This window comes from Platichthys flesus, chromosome 9, assembly GCF_949316205.1.
Source record: "Platichthys flesus chromosome 9, fPlaFle2.1, whole genome shotgun sequence".
Taxonomy (NCBI): Eukaryota; Metazoa; Chordata; class Actinopteri; order Pleuronectiformes; family Pleuronectidae; genus Platichthys; species Platichthys flesus.
In genome coordinates, this window is record NC_084953.1 from 26,922,639 (window position 1) to 26,937,408 (window position 14,770).

The following is a 14,770-nucleotide window of genomic DNA, read 5'->3' on the forward strand; positions in this document are numbered from 1 at the left end:
TCGTTCACACCAACATCGTAACCTTTCCTCTCTTATCTATCCAACCCGTTCCACACATACCCAACACCTTGTCACAGGGGGCCTATGGAACTGCCAGTCAGCTACCCGCAAGGCAGACTTCATCTATGGCTTTGCTACACAGCAATCGCTTGACTTCCTTGCTCTCACTGAGACCTGGATTACACCGGACAACACATCCCCCCAGCTGCTCTCTCCAATGCCTTCCCTTTCACCCACACTCCAAGACCCACTGGCAGGGGTGGCTGTATAGGTTTACTCGTTTCGCACAAATGGAGTTTTTCTCTCTTCTCGCGTCCACTATTTACCCCAACATCTTTTGAATTTCATGCTGTGACAGTTACTCAACCGTTACAATTAACTATTGCTGTTCTCTACCGTCCACCATGTTCTTTGGGAGATTTTTTGGAGGAATTAGGCGTCCTCCTGTCAAACTTCCCAGAAAATGGCCCTGCACTTATCTTTCTGGGTGACTTTAACATCCAGACAGACAAGTCATCTGACCTTTTACTTCTACTGTCTTCTTTTGCTCTCTCACTCAGTCCTTCTCCTCCTACTCACAAAGCCGGTAACCACCAGGACTATATTTTCACCAGAAATTGCTCAACATCTAACCTAACTGTAACCCCACTTCATGTCTCCGACCACTTCTTCATCTCTTACTCTCTCCCACTATCTCAAACCAAAAACCCTACCACATCCACAGTCTACACCTATCCGTCGCAAAAAATATGTTCCCTTTCTCCTGCCTCCTCTGTTTTATCAGCCCTCCCTTCGACTGATTCTTTCTCGCTCATGCATCCTAACTCTTCCACATACATTCTCCTTTCTACTCTGTCCTCCTCTCTTAACTATCTCTGTCCTCTTACATCATGACAGGTCCTCAAGTCCTCCCCAGCTCCTTGGTTGTCTGACTCGGTGCGTGCCGTCAGAGCCACTATGCGAGCATCAGAAAGGAAATGGCGGAAATCTAAACACCTGGACAACCTGCTCGCTTATCAATCTCTTCTCTCCTCTTTTTCTGCCTCTATTTCCACAGCCATAAGCACTGTTTACCAAACTGCAATTCAATCCTCATTTTCTAACCCCAGAAACTCTTCTCCATCTTTTCCAACCTCCTCGACCCCCACAGTACCCCTCCTCCTTCCTCCCTTCTACCAAGGCACTTTGTCAACTACTTTACAAAAAAGATAAATGAAAGCCGCTCTTCATTTTCGGATCCTCCTTCTATAACCACACTTCGCTCAACTTCATCTTCATCACCTTTTCTTTCCTCTTGCACCCCCCTGTCTCCCAATCAAGTTCTGACCTTGGTAACCTCCGCCCGCCTGACCACCTGCCCCCTTGACCCCATCCCTTCTCACATTCTCCAGTCTATTGCTCCTGACCTTCTTCCTTTTCTTAACCATCTTATCAACACTTCCCTAATTCTCTGAAGGAGGCAAGAGTAAAAAAAACACACCCTTGACCCGTCTTAAGTTAATAACTACAGACCTGTCTCTCTTCTTCCCTTTGTTTCCAAAACTCTTGAGCGCGCTATCTTTAATCAACTCTCCCCCTATCTTAACCACAATAATCTTCTTGACCGTCACCAGTCTGATTTCAAGTCACTCAACTGAGAATGCCCTCCTTGCTGTCTCTGAGCAGCTTCACACTGCTAGAGCAGCCTCTCTCTCCCCTGTCCTCATCCTTCTAGACCTCTCTGCTGCATTTGACACCGTGAACCTCCAGATCCTCATTTCCTCCCTTCAGGAAATTGGTGTGTCAGGCTCTGCTCTCTCCCTGCTCTCTCCCTACCTCAATGAACACACTTATAGGGTAACTTGGAGAGGATCTGTGTCTGTATCTTGTCCTCTCATTACTGGGGTCCCTCAAGGTTCAGTCCTTGGTCCTCTCCTCTTCTCTCTTTACACCAACTCTCTTGGCTCTGTCATTCACTCACATGGCTTTTCCTACCATAGCCTTGCTGATAACACCCAACTATTTCTGTCTTTTTCCCGATCTGAAACACAGGTAGCAGCACGAATCTCTGCCTGTCTGACCGACATCTCTCAGTGGATGTCTGCACACCATCTAAAGATTAACCTTGACAAGACTGAACTACTTCTCCTTCCAGGGAAAGACGCTCCAATCCACGACCTGACAATTAACTTTGACAACTCCGTGTTAACACCCACTCAGACTGCTAGGAACCTGGGTGTGACACTCGATAGCCAACTCTCCCTTACCGCCAACATTACTGCAACAACATGGTCCTGTAGATTCATGCTGTACAACATCAGGAGAATACGCCCCCTTCTCACTCAGAAGGCAGTGCAGGTTCTGGTCCAGGCTCTGGTCATCTCACGCCTAGATTACTGCAACTCCCTCCTGGCAGGTCTCACTGCTACTACCATCCGACCTTTGCAGCTCATCCAGAATGCAGCAGCTCGACTGTTTTTTAACCAACCTAAATGAACTCACGCTACTCCACTCCTCCGCTCCCTTCACTGGATACCAGTGGCTGCTCGCATCCGGTTAAAAACACTAGTACTTGCGTACCATGCTGTGAACGGATCAGGTCCAGTCTACATCCAGGACATGGTCAAACGTTACACCCCAGCTTGTTCACTCCGCTCTGCTTCATCAAAATCATGACTGTTTGCTGTCCTTGCTCCTAGATGGTGGAATGAGCTCCCCATCGACATCCGGACATCTGAAAGTCTACACACCTCTTCCGACTTTACCTTGAATAATAAAAAACAACTAACAACTCTTTGAAACTAACACTTTAGTAGCACTTACAATGGCACTTACTTATAGCACTTTGTAGTTTTGCTTTGTTTTGCCGCTTATTTTTTTTACTTATTGTAATTCGCATTGGAAAAAAGCGTCAGCTAAATGAAATGTAATGTAATGTAAAAGATGGCAAAGTTAATGCCAACTCTCAGCCAGACGACACCGCTAGGAAAAATTAAGTTTGGAATAGATACAGGACATTTGCAGAGACACAAAACATCAGCTAAATGACCCTTTCTACTAATCGTCCAATGTTAATAAAAAATATGAGGCAGAGACACACATTGGAAGGGTGGAGGATCGAGTCCAAAACTTGGAGGAGCTGCTAAGCATGATAATAAAAGCGATAGATCAACAAGAAAACAAATTACCCGACAAAGAACGGAGATCCCGTCGGGAGAGAATGAGGGTATTAAATGTTCCCAAAGGAGCGGAGGGATAGTCTATTGTGGAGTTTGTGGAAAGGATAATAGAGGACACACTGGAGATCCCCCCCAGCTACGGACGTTAGCATTGAGAAAGAGAAGACAAGCCACGGTCAATAATATTCAAATTCCACCAATAAAAATCAAAGACGAGATTCTGCGCATGGCCAGGGTAGACCAAAGAGTGCTTTTGAACGATGGACTAATATATTTTGATCAAGATTATCACCTAACATTCCTGTAGAAACGTAAGGAATAGTATGAGTCAGGGTTCATACAACAATGAGAGGGGGGGACTTCCGGTTGGTGAGGAGAATGGAGTAGTCGTGTGTCTTCGGGCTCCTGCCACACAGTCTCCTTTTTGACCATAAGTCAATTTAAATGATCCCAAGTTAGTTGCAACTTAACACTGAACGGCACCCAAACGAGTTTTTCGCCCAACAACATGTCGAAGACCATACTAATAATACTAATAATTCTGCCAAACTACTAACCTCCACTGCAAGGGAGTTGGGCTTGTCAGACCGATGGAGATCTAAGTTCCCAAATAAAAAATCCTTCTCTTTTTTTTCGCATGTCCACCATTCTTATTCTCGAATAGACTTTTTTCTCTTAGACAACAGACTTATTTCTAATGTACACTCATGCGAGAACCACAGCATTTTAATCTCAGACCATGCTCCCACATTGCTAGACATACAATTTCCCAATTACAGCCGCATCTTAAAACCATGGCTATTTAATTCACATTTATTATCCGATAACCCCTTTGTAGACTTCCTAAGATCTGATATACAACTATTTTTTGAAATAATGATACACCAGAAGTATCAAAAGGAACCTCGTGGGAAGCTTTTAAGGCGTACTTGAGGACACATAATCTCCTACACAGCACATCTCGGAAAAAGGCTAATTCCAGACAAGAGGAACTGTCACAGAACCTCTTGGAGATTGATGATAGCTACTCTAATAACCCAGACCCGCTACTTTATAAAAAGAGTTTACAACTCCAAACTGAGTTTGACCTTTTATCTACAAATGAAGCAGAATTGCAACTGCTTAAGTCTAGAAATCTAAAAGATCTTAGAAATTCAAAAGATTTTTTGAATCAGGGGACAAAGCTGGTAAACTCCTTGCCCAGCAAGCCAGAGCCGCATCCGCCTCCAGGCTTATTCACAGTATTAGGTCCACACCAGGCGTTATTCTTACTGACCCAAAATCCATAAATGAAACATTTACCAAATTTGATTCTGATTTATATGCCTCTGACCATCCCCAGACCAGTACAAACTAAACTCTAAAAACCATTGAGTTTCCAAGAGTGGACGGAGAGCTGGTGCGGGGTCTGGCTAATCCAGTTTCAGCAGCTGAGATCATTAGTGCTATAGGTACTTTACAGAGTGGCAAGTCGCCGGGTCCTGATGGATTTCCTGTAGAGATTCGCCCCACTTGTCTCCACAGTCTTGTGCGATGTATATAATGAGGCCTTGTCTCTCGGCCAGCTTCCTCCAACCCTGACTAATGCCACAATTACTCTTCTCTTAAAAAAAGATAAAGATCCTTTACTGTGAAGTAGTTTTAGACCTATATCTCTGTTAAATGTGGATTATAAAATCCTCGCTAAGATTTTAGCCCTGTGTCTTCAGGGGGTTCTCCAACAAATCCTCTCACCAGACCAAACTGGCTTCATGCTGGGGAGGCACTCATTCCACAACACCAGAAGACTGTTTAACATTTTGAACATGCCCAGCTCCAGCACCCCCGAGGTAGTGGTGTCGCTGGATGCTGAAAAGGCTTTTGATAGGGTGGAGTGGGACTTTCTATTTGAGGAGATGGAGAGGTTTGGTCTTGGTTCAGACTTTATTTCATGGGTGAAACTGCTGTACTCCACACCAGTAGCCTCTGTGCAAACTAACAATATAGTATCAAACCACTTCCAGCGCCACCGCGACACAAGGCAGGGGTGTCCACTATCCCCTTTATTATTTGCCATAGCTATTGAGCCCCTGGCCATCTGGCTGAGATCTGAGAATAGATTTGAGGGCGTCTCCAGCCAAGGTTCAGTGCACAAGCTGTCACTGTACACAGATGATTTGCTTCTTTATGCATCAAATCCATCCACATCTCTCGCGATAGTTCTGGACATCCTAAAGCAATTTGGCCAGCTCTCTGGCTACAAACTCAATTTTGGAAAAAGTGAGTTATTTGCAATTAATAACTTAGTTGGCGACGTGCCAGACAGCACAGCTCCTTTTAAAAGAGTGAATAACTGTTTTAAATATTTGGGTGTACTTACAGCAAGGTCTCTATCAGACACTTTCCAAAAATTGAAAAAACGGGAAAAACCTTTCCCGTTTTTTTCAAATTAGACATTTTGCCCCAAAAAACTACCCTGAGTTCCCAAACACTCCCCCTAAGACTCTGTTAGATACCCTTCTCATGCTTAACCCCAAACAGAAACCCAAATTTTAACGCGATGGACGCCATTACTTCAGTCTTCCCACAACATACAAAACATCTGTGGGAGCAGGATCAGTGGCTCCATTTTGAAGAAGATCAGTGGGACACTATCCTTAAGTCAGTCCACAACTCTTCTGTCTTTGCCCGACACGGGCTGATTCAATGTAAACTAATACACAGGACTTACTACACCAATCATAGACTGTCTAAATTCTACCCCAATTTGGCTGACACTTGTAATAGATGCAACCCATCCCCTCTCTGCCCTCTTTGGTATCCCGCACAACAGCATTTTAACGGCTGAGACTCGACATTCTATCGCCTTTTGCACTCTGATGGCTAGGCGCTTAATTTTGTTGAACTGGAAGCACAGCTTCCCCCCATCCTACACTCGATGGGTTAAGGAAATTCTACACAACTTAAAATTGGAGAAGTTAAGATTCTCCCTCAAGGGCTCTCTGGAGAAATTTGGCCAAATTTGGAACCCCTTGTTGTCCATTATAGACTCATTAGATATTACACCTGAGGAGTCGGATATCTGAGTTCTGCTGACGTACCACTAAATTTTACATTCCCAGAATGTAAGCTTTTCTTTAATTTACTCTCTTTGTTTTTTGTTTTGTTCCTAGTCTTTATTTTTGTTTATTTTCCCTTTACCTAGAGGCAGATAGGGGTGGGACCTCCTACAGGAGAAGGAGGTTTGGGTGGGTATGCGGGAGGAGGGCTGGAGGGTTAACGTAAAATGTAAAAAATTGGAAAAATGTGAGCATTGTAAAATATCTATTTCATGTTCTTACTTTGTATCTCTGTTGCTCAATAAAGAAATTCATAAAAAAAAAAAAAAAAAAAAAAAACAATGACAGGGGGGCGGGGCACTCAAAACAGGTCAATCTGAGGAGGGCTCAATGAGATTAAGACCGAAAAATACATCATAGTCTCGCTACATGGCCTTGGACCACCCCCAACCATCATCCCACCGGCTCCTGGGAGAAACGGCCCGGCTTCCCCGGCTACACCACAGGGAAGTCTCCAATGCTCCCAGTGAGCTGCCCTCACGTAGATCTTGATCTAAGGTGAGAGGGGGGCGGGGCACTCAAAACAGGTCAATCTGAGGAGGGCTGTTTTAGACAAGGTAAAAAGGGTGCTGTTTTAAATGATCCTTGTGGTATTTTGAACAAAATATGTTAAAAACATTTCATTAAGACCCCAAGGAACAATATAAACTGTGGTAAAATGTGCATACGATGGGTCCTTTAATATATACTGCCCAGACTACTAGAATGGGATAAGATGTTTTCTAGGTATATTTGGTTAGATAAAAGACCCCGGTTCATCTCAAAACCTTACAACTAACTAAAGAAAAATGGTGATGGGGCCTGCCTTCTCTTTATTATTATTATTATTTTGCAGTACAGATAAGGACAGTGATATGCTTTGTGCAACCCATTGTTTAAGGCCCAATGGAAAAATATTGAAGAGAAAATACCTTCCACCCCTATATACAGGCAATAGCTGATAACAATCTACAAAGTCACATAAATACTACTGATAACCCATAGGGGAATTAGACTCTTGAAGTATGGAAAACCATTGTAAGAGAACATAAAGTAGCTCTTAAATGGTTTGCATATGATTCTGAAATTGGATAGATTTAGAGATTGGACAGCTAAAGGAATAACAGCCATATGCAATATAATGAAAGAAGGCACACTGTTCAGTTTTGAAAGCATTAAAGAGAAACACTTACTAGGAAAACAAGACTTCTATCAATACTTGCAGAAGCAACATTATGTTAATATGAAGATGAAAAATATAACAGAGACAAGTACATATCTGATACCTGACACGCGTCCAGAGTTGAGGCTGGCCGCACACCAAGCCTCCGGCGGAGCCGCTACCGATATTCGGCCAATACATCGGTGCAACACTAGATATGAGATATTTCCCACGGCACACCTGACGATCTCTCACGGCACACTAGTGTGCCACTAGACGCTGGTTGAAAAACACTAGGCTACATGACTTCACTCCCAGAGACGCAACAAGAAATAAAATATATATTTTACTATTTATGACAAAATAGTGACTTGGACAAGTAACTTTAATCTGATTACTGGTTTGGAAATAGTAACGCGTTACATTACTCGTTACTGAAAAATAGTCGTCAGATTAGAGTAACGCATTACTAAGTAACGCCTGCCTAAGGATCACCCAAAAAAGTGGGATTTAATAACAGCAGCCACGACACAGACTATAGCCAGCTGATGTTTTATGCAAGAGGAGCAACAAAGTATATTAAATGTCCATAACTAAATATTAAGCTCAGAGGGTAGAGAAGATCGTCCTCAGGCAAGATACTAAACCCCTCTCCCGTTGGTTGAGTTGACCATGTGTGACATGGTGTCTTACTCTCTAATTCTCCTTTTAGATTTCCACATAACTGCAGATCTATAATACTTCACAGTTAACACTGCACTTCCTTGGGTTGTCAACATACACATGTACGTAAATTGTTATGTATGCGTTACTATATTATATATATATATATATATTTATATATTATTATTATTATTAGTGCTGTCAGTTTAACGCATTATTAACGGCGTTAACGCAAACCCATTTTAACGCCGTTAATTTTTTTATCACGAGATTAACGCAGAGCTGCCAACTCTCACGCTTTTGCCGTGTGACAGACGCTTTTGCATGTTGGTGGTTGACTAAGTCACAATAATATTTTAAAACATCATCGTATCAGGCCGTCATGAAGTACAAGGAGCGAGCGAGTGTGTATGCGACTGTGTGTGTGTGTGTGTGTGGGGTTCCAGATAGCGCACCGTAGCCCCGCCCCCTGCCCCCCGCTCACTCGCTCAGAGAGACACAGTGAGATCAGAGCTCAGTGACTGACTGCTTCTTAACTATGGGAACAATGAAAACACAGAGTTTCTCTGGTCTCAGCTGATCAGAGATCAGCACCGCAGCTTCTTGATCAGAGTAGAAGCTGCAGTTGGTTTCTATCGAGCTTCAGTGTCTGTGTTTGCCTCCAGTATGACCTGCTCGCGCTTTTTGTTTTAATATTTCGACAACTAAAATATATATTTTTAAGCTATTAGGCTGCAGCTATATGTTTTTATTTATTTCAAAATAGGGTACTTCTTATTTCATACATTTTCCACAAACATGTGGAGGACTCAAATAGCCCTTAAAAGTTCATTGATTAATTTATTTCAAAGTAGGCCGACACATGCCTGTGTATTTTGTTTGTTTGTTATTTTGTTGCTTGTCCGTTTGAGAGGCCTGACTGCTATGTTCACAGCAAACTCTTTTAATAAAAGAAAATATTAAGCAATGGTTTAACTGCACTATAGGCTGAGTCCTTTTTTACCTAAAATGTGCACTTTATAATTTTATTTTGTAGAGCCCTGTTTGGCAATGTTGTTTTTCAATTAAATAAGACATTTGCATAAAGCAAGCCAATCCACTTGTCCATGTTGATAGAGCATTACAAAAAACGAAAAATGATGGGGAAAAAATAAATGAAGGGTTAGGGTTAGAATAGATATAAATTTGCGATTAATCGCAATTAATTTTGAGTTAACTATGACATAAATGTGATTAATCTCGATTAAATATTTGAATCTTTTGACAGCACTTATTATTATTAATGTTTTAATGGAATTACCTGTAAAGTGCTGGTAGATCCCATCACATCTTTGCTGCTGCCAGTGGTGTGAAACGATGTCATAGTGTCCAGTCTGTCTGGAGTCTTTACACACTCCCCTGACACGATGCAAAACATAACAAGGCAGAAATTAGACTAGACGATACAGTAACTCATCAGGGGGCCTATCTATGTATATGAAAATCCTGGACACCACAACCTACAGCAAATGTCATCACCTCAAAGCTTGTCAGGTCTATAATGAGGAAGTAAACCTTTTACAAAGTCACACTAGGAACAGCTGCGATGAGATAAAGACACACTGACCTTTGATAATAGGAAAGGAAAATGGAGCGGAGTGGCCATTTCGTTCTCGCTCTAAGATGTGCTGCATGAAGGTGAAATGATCACTGTCAGCCAACAGGATCTCTCTGTCATTTAGCTCATGCTCCAGCCTGCTGTGGAAGAGGCTGAGCAGGAGCTCGTTTGGCAGACAGGGGGAGCCGTGATTCTGTTTTGTGTTCTCCATCACTGAGGACAAAATGGACAAGGAGCATTCATTATATTTTTGTTATAAGGAAATATTTTCTGCCTGGTATTATTTGACTATCAAAAGGGTTATATAAGTTTTGTAATTTAATTATAAAGAGCTATTTTTAAATTATTTATTATGTGGGGGATTTTTTTTATTTACATTTTTGAAGTAGAGTTTAGTACCTGTACTGAAAGTGTGGAAGAGGAGTTCAACCTGCTGGCATTTTGGAAGCAGCTGAATAAGGTCAAACTGAAAAGGAATCATGTGAACATTGTCCTCAGAGGCCACAGCACCTCCTGCATACACAGGAAAAACACACTTTGTTAGGCTACTGTGATAGAACCCAACACTTCATGTTAATATATTACATTACACGCCTGATCTACCATAGATAAATCTGATGGGATAGAAAAAAATGTGGGTATTTACAGACAACTTTAATGAAACCTAACAAATTGACAATATTGATTGTTTACTGGTTAACGTCCAAAGTTAAATCCTTTGTAAATAAACTGATGTGTAAATTAATGCACATCAATTAATAATAATAATAATAACAATAATAATAATAATAATTATAATAATAAACTTGTATTACTACTCATATTCAACAACTCTCATAATGGCAACAATGAAAACATTTACTTCAGATATATCAAGCACATTATGCTAATGATTATGATCACTAGCATAATTTAGTTATTATAACATTGATGTTTGTATACTATGTATTTTAAATACTTATTTGACATAAGAATGTGCTAGAATGTCATGATTGACTGCTCAGACTGACTTGCGAATGGTTGAGCGTGTGTATCGGAGAGACCTCACAACTCTACCTCCCAAGGATATTCGCTTTGTTTCAGGTCTAGATAGTTGAAGGAAGTAGATATGTGTTGTCCATATTTATATACAGTGCTTGGTAAGTGTTGTATCACCTCTCACATCCTTGAGTCCAACTGGTAGTGAGCAGATCTGGTCCTTATTCTGACACAATAGGCTCAAATACTCAAAGGTCATCATGGTAGATATACAAGTCAGATCCCTTGGGAAAATCTAAAATAAGACAGTAGGTTGTCATTAAATAAAAATGCAAATAATCGTACATACAGGGCAGTAAGCTTGGTTCTTTGTATGTTAAAGGTTTAAATTATAGCCAAAAAAAAATCTTGAACAATCTGCAGTAGAATCTAGTAATACACACTGCTTGTGGGATCTCCTGGTAACTGAGGCCCTGGAAGTGGCGATGCTGGTCCATGCAGTTCATCACCACGCCACTCTGAGGTTCTACCCAGCACTCTGTCACCAGGCTCAGTTCTGTGTCCATGTCTACAGCCTCCACTTCTGTGTCATTATCATCATCGGTGGAGAAGCTGCAGTCCCATGAAAGACAAAAGGTAAGTTAACAAATTTGATCATACAGCTCAACTAAACTTACAAATGTCTTGAAATGGCATGTGTGTCTAGGGTATTAGTCATGGTTAAGCTTCACAAGGAGCTAAGTCACTATATAAAGTCAGTGTATAGTTGGTGTCAGTATTCATGAGGCGGATTCTGTTTAAATGACAAGAGACTGAACCCCTGCAAGGCAGCTGGACCAGACGCTGTCTCTCCCTCCACACTAAGGCACTGTGCGAATCAGCTGTCTCCAGTGTTCACGGACCTTTTAAACACCTCGCTGGCTGAATGTGTTGTACCCGCCCTGCCTCAAAACATCCACCATCATCCCCGTTCCCAAGAAGCAGAAGATCACAGGCCTTAATGACTACAGACCAGTCGCCCTGACCTCTGTAGTAATGACGACCTTTGAAAGCCTCGTGCTGACCCACCTCAAGGCCACAACCAACCACCTCCTAGACCCACTGCAGTTTTCCTACAGAGCCAACAGGTCCGTAGGCGACGCAGTCAACATGGGACTCCACTTCATCCTCCAGCACCTCGACTCCCTCTCCGGGACAAGCTGACACAGTTGAGCGTGCCTGAGCCCACCTGCAGGTGGATCAATAACTTCCTGCAGGACAGGAAGCAGCGCTTGAGGCTTGGCAAGCTTGTCTCCTGGACCATCAGCATTGGAGCCCCACAAGGTTGCGTGCTCTCCCCTCTACTCTTCTCCCTCTACACCAACAACTGCACCTCCAGCCACCCCTCTGTCAAACTCCTGAAGTTTGCTGACGACACTAACTTAATTGGATTAATCTCCAATGGGGACGAGGCCGCCTACAGAGAGGAAGTTAACAGCCTGGCTTCCTGGTGCAGCCAGAACCACCTGGAGCTGAACGCTTTGAAAACTGTAGAGATGGTAGCAGACTTCAGGAGGAGCCGAGCCCAAACAGCCCCCCTCACCATGTACGACTCCCAAGTTAAAACAAAAGATTCTCTCAGATTCCTGGGGACTATAATTGCACAGGACCTGAGGTGGACGGAGAACAACACCATCACCATCAAGAAGGCCCAGCAGAGGTTTACTTCCTGCAGCAACTGAAGAATTTCAAATGCTGCGGAAAGTGATGGTTGAGCTCTACACAGCCATCATTGAGTCCATCCTCACCTTATCGATCACTGTCTGGTTTGCTGCCTCCACTGCCAAGGACAAGGGCAGACTGCAGCGGATCATTCGGTAATTCGAAAATCGGCTGTGACCTGCCGTCTCTCCTAGACCTGTTCCACTCCAGGACCAGTAGGAGAGCACGCAAGATCATTGCTGATCCTTCCCATCCCGGTCACCACGTATTCCAGAGACTCCCATCCGGAAAAAGGTTCCGGGCCATCTGAACAGTTTTCCCCCGTGGCAGTGGGGCTCACAAACAAGCCCCCTGCATCACACTGACTCTGCATCACACTGACTCTCTACATATTGGGTCCAGTCTACATCAAGGACATGGTCAAACCTTACATCCCAGGCCTTAAACTTAACACTCTGCATCTGCCAATCGGCTTGATTTTTTTGTTCAATAACCCTGAGGATCTTTTAAGAAATGCAAAATTACTGTCTTACTGCGTCCAACCACAGCAGCGATGGCATGTTGTGAGAGGCCTTGTTTATGCAGTTCAACAATCCTACCACGTTCAAAGACGGTGAGCTTTTTTGCCTTTGCCATCAAGAGATCTTCACAGTGTGATTACTTGACAGGAAATGACATGGAATCCACATTTTTGCACAGATTTTGGCTTTTAAAGGCTGTGGTCTTAAACTTTTGATCAGCTGATGAACAGCCTATTTGAGTTAAATTGTTGTTTTCAATAAATTGCCTGCTCACAACTTTTGGTCTAATTTCTTCTTTCTGCATTTTGAAGCTCTACTTAGAACCTTCCTAAGATCCAACAGTGCAAAATGCAAATTCATGCAATTTTTTAACTGGTCTTAAGATTTTGATCAGGAGTGTACCTTGAATTAAAAAAAAAAAAGTAGAGATTTAGTAGCACTTATATGGCACTTAGCTATAGCACTTGATAGTTTAGCTTTCTTGAAGAAATTTGTACTTTCTTGATTGTTGTTGTTCAGGGTTTGTACCCTCATGGTTGAATGCACTTATTGTTGGTCACTTTGGATAAAAGTGTCAGTTAAATGAAATGTCATATTCCAATATTGCTAGATAATTACTTACACTGTGTGCACAATTATTAGGCAAGTTGTATTTTTGAGGATTAATTTTATATTGAACAACTACAGGGCTCTCGGACAACTCAAAATGTTAATAAACCTCAAACCAGAATATTTAAGAAAGTGAAAGTGAGGTTTGGGCTTTCTTACGAGAATATCTATGTGTGCAGAATTATTGGGCAACTATTAGTGTGCAGTATTATTATGCAACTAAATGAAAAACGAAAAAGGTCCCATCTCACATGATTATATTCATCTGTTAAAGTGAGAATAATAAACAAACAAATGTACAAATAAACATTTCTGTCATTTAAAAAAAAAAAATAAGTGACCAATATAGCCACCCTTCTTTTCAATAACAGTCTTGATCTGTTAACGGTCAACTTTTTGTGCAGCAGCAACCAGGGCCTCCCAAAAGGGACCACAAGTTCTCAATAGGGTTTAGCTCAGGTGAGGAATGGGGCCATGTTATTATTACTTTATCTTTAAGGCCTATACTGGCCAGCCACGCAGTGGAGTACTTTAATGTATGTGATGGACTATTGTCCTGCATGAAAATCGTGGTCTTCTTGAATGATGCAGACTTTTTCCTGTACCAGGGCTTGAAGAAACTGTCTTTTAAAAACTGTCAGTAGGGATTGGAATTGATTTTATAGCCCATACCAGTACCCAACCTCCACCTTGTTGGCGTCTGAGTCGAAGTGGAGCTCTGTGCCTGTTACTGGTTCAGCCACGGGACCAAACATCTGGTCCATCAAGAGTAAGGTAGTTTGCAGTTCTGGAATATGACAGTTCTGAAGGATAATGGGTTCCTGGCAACTTGACGTTTGATTCATTACACGTTTGTTGCGACCCTGTTGACTATTTGCAACAAAAATTGGGATGGTTTTGTGATCACGTCCCAATATCTCAGCAAGTTCAAGAGTACTGCCTGCCTCCTCTAAAAGACTTTTTACAATTTTTTGTCAGTTAAATCTCTTTTTTGGCCCATTTTGCATGAGGCCACAGCTTGATATAGGGCGTTGATCTCCTTAGGCCACATCCTCCCTCATTTCACAAATACACATCACCTGATATGCTTAAATCCAATAGGCATTCAAGTTTATACAGCTTGGAGTTGAACAAAAATGCATACAAATTATGATATGTCAAAATACTCACTTGCCTAATAATTGTGCACAGTGTATATGCTTACATGAGTGAATGGCAAAAGCACAATATAAATACAGATATTTACCATATATAATTGTACACCTCTAATCCAAGAGTCTTTTTCAGTTCCAATTGAACAGTGG

At 42.1% G+C, this 14,770-nt stretch overlaps 1 protein-coding gene across 6 annotated transcripts in view; it reads right to left on the minus strand.

Annotated features, from left to right (window-relative positions):
* The window catches only part of szt2 (SZT2 subunit of KICSTOR complex), a 172,220-nt gene that overhangs the window by 118,181 nt on the left and 39,269 nt on the right, over nt 1-14,770 (minus strand). For all 6 annotated transcript variants that reach the window (XM_062396270.1, XM_062396266.1, XM_062396265.1 and 3 more), the window contains 5 exons: nt 11,079-11,247; nt 10,813-10,930; nt 10,057-10,170; nt 9,667-9,870; nt 9,361-9,458 (listed from right to left, as the gene is read on the minus strand). In XM_062396270.1, the coding sequence (XP_062252254.1) occupies nt 9,361-9,458; nt 9,667-9,870; nt 10,057-10,170; nt 10,813-10,930; nt 11,079-11,247 (703 nt within the window). The remainder of the gene's footprint in view (nt 1-9,360; nt 9,459-9,666; nt 9,871-10,056; nt 10,171-10,812; nt 10,931-11,078; nt 11,248-14,770) is intronic.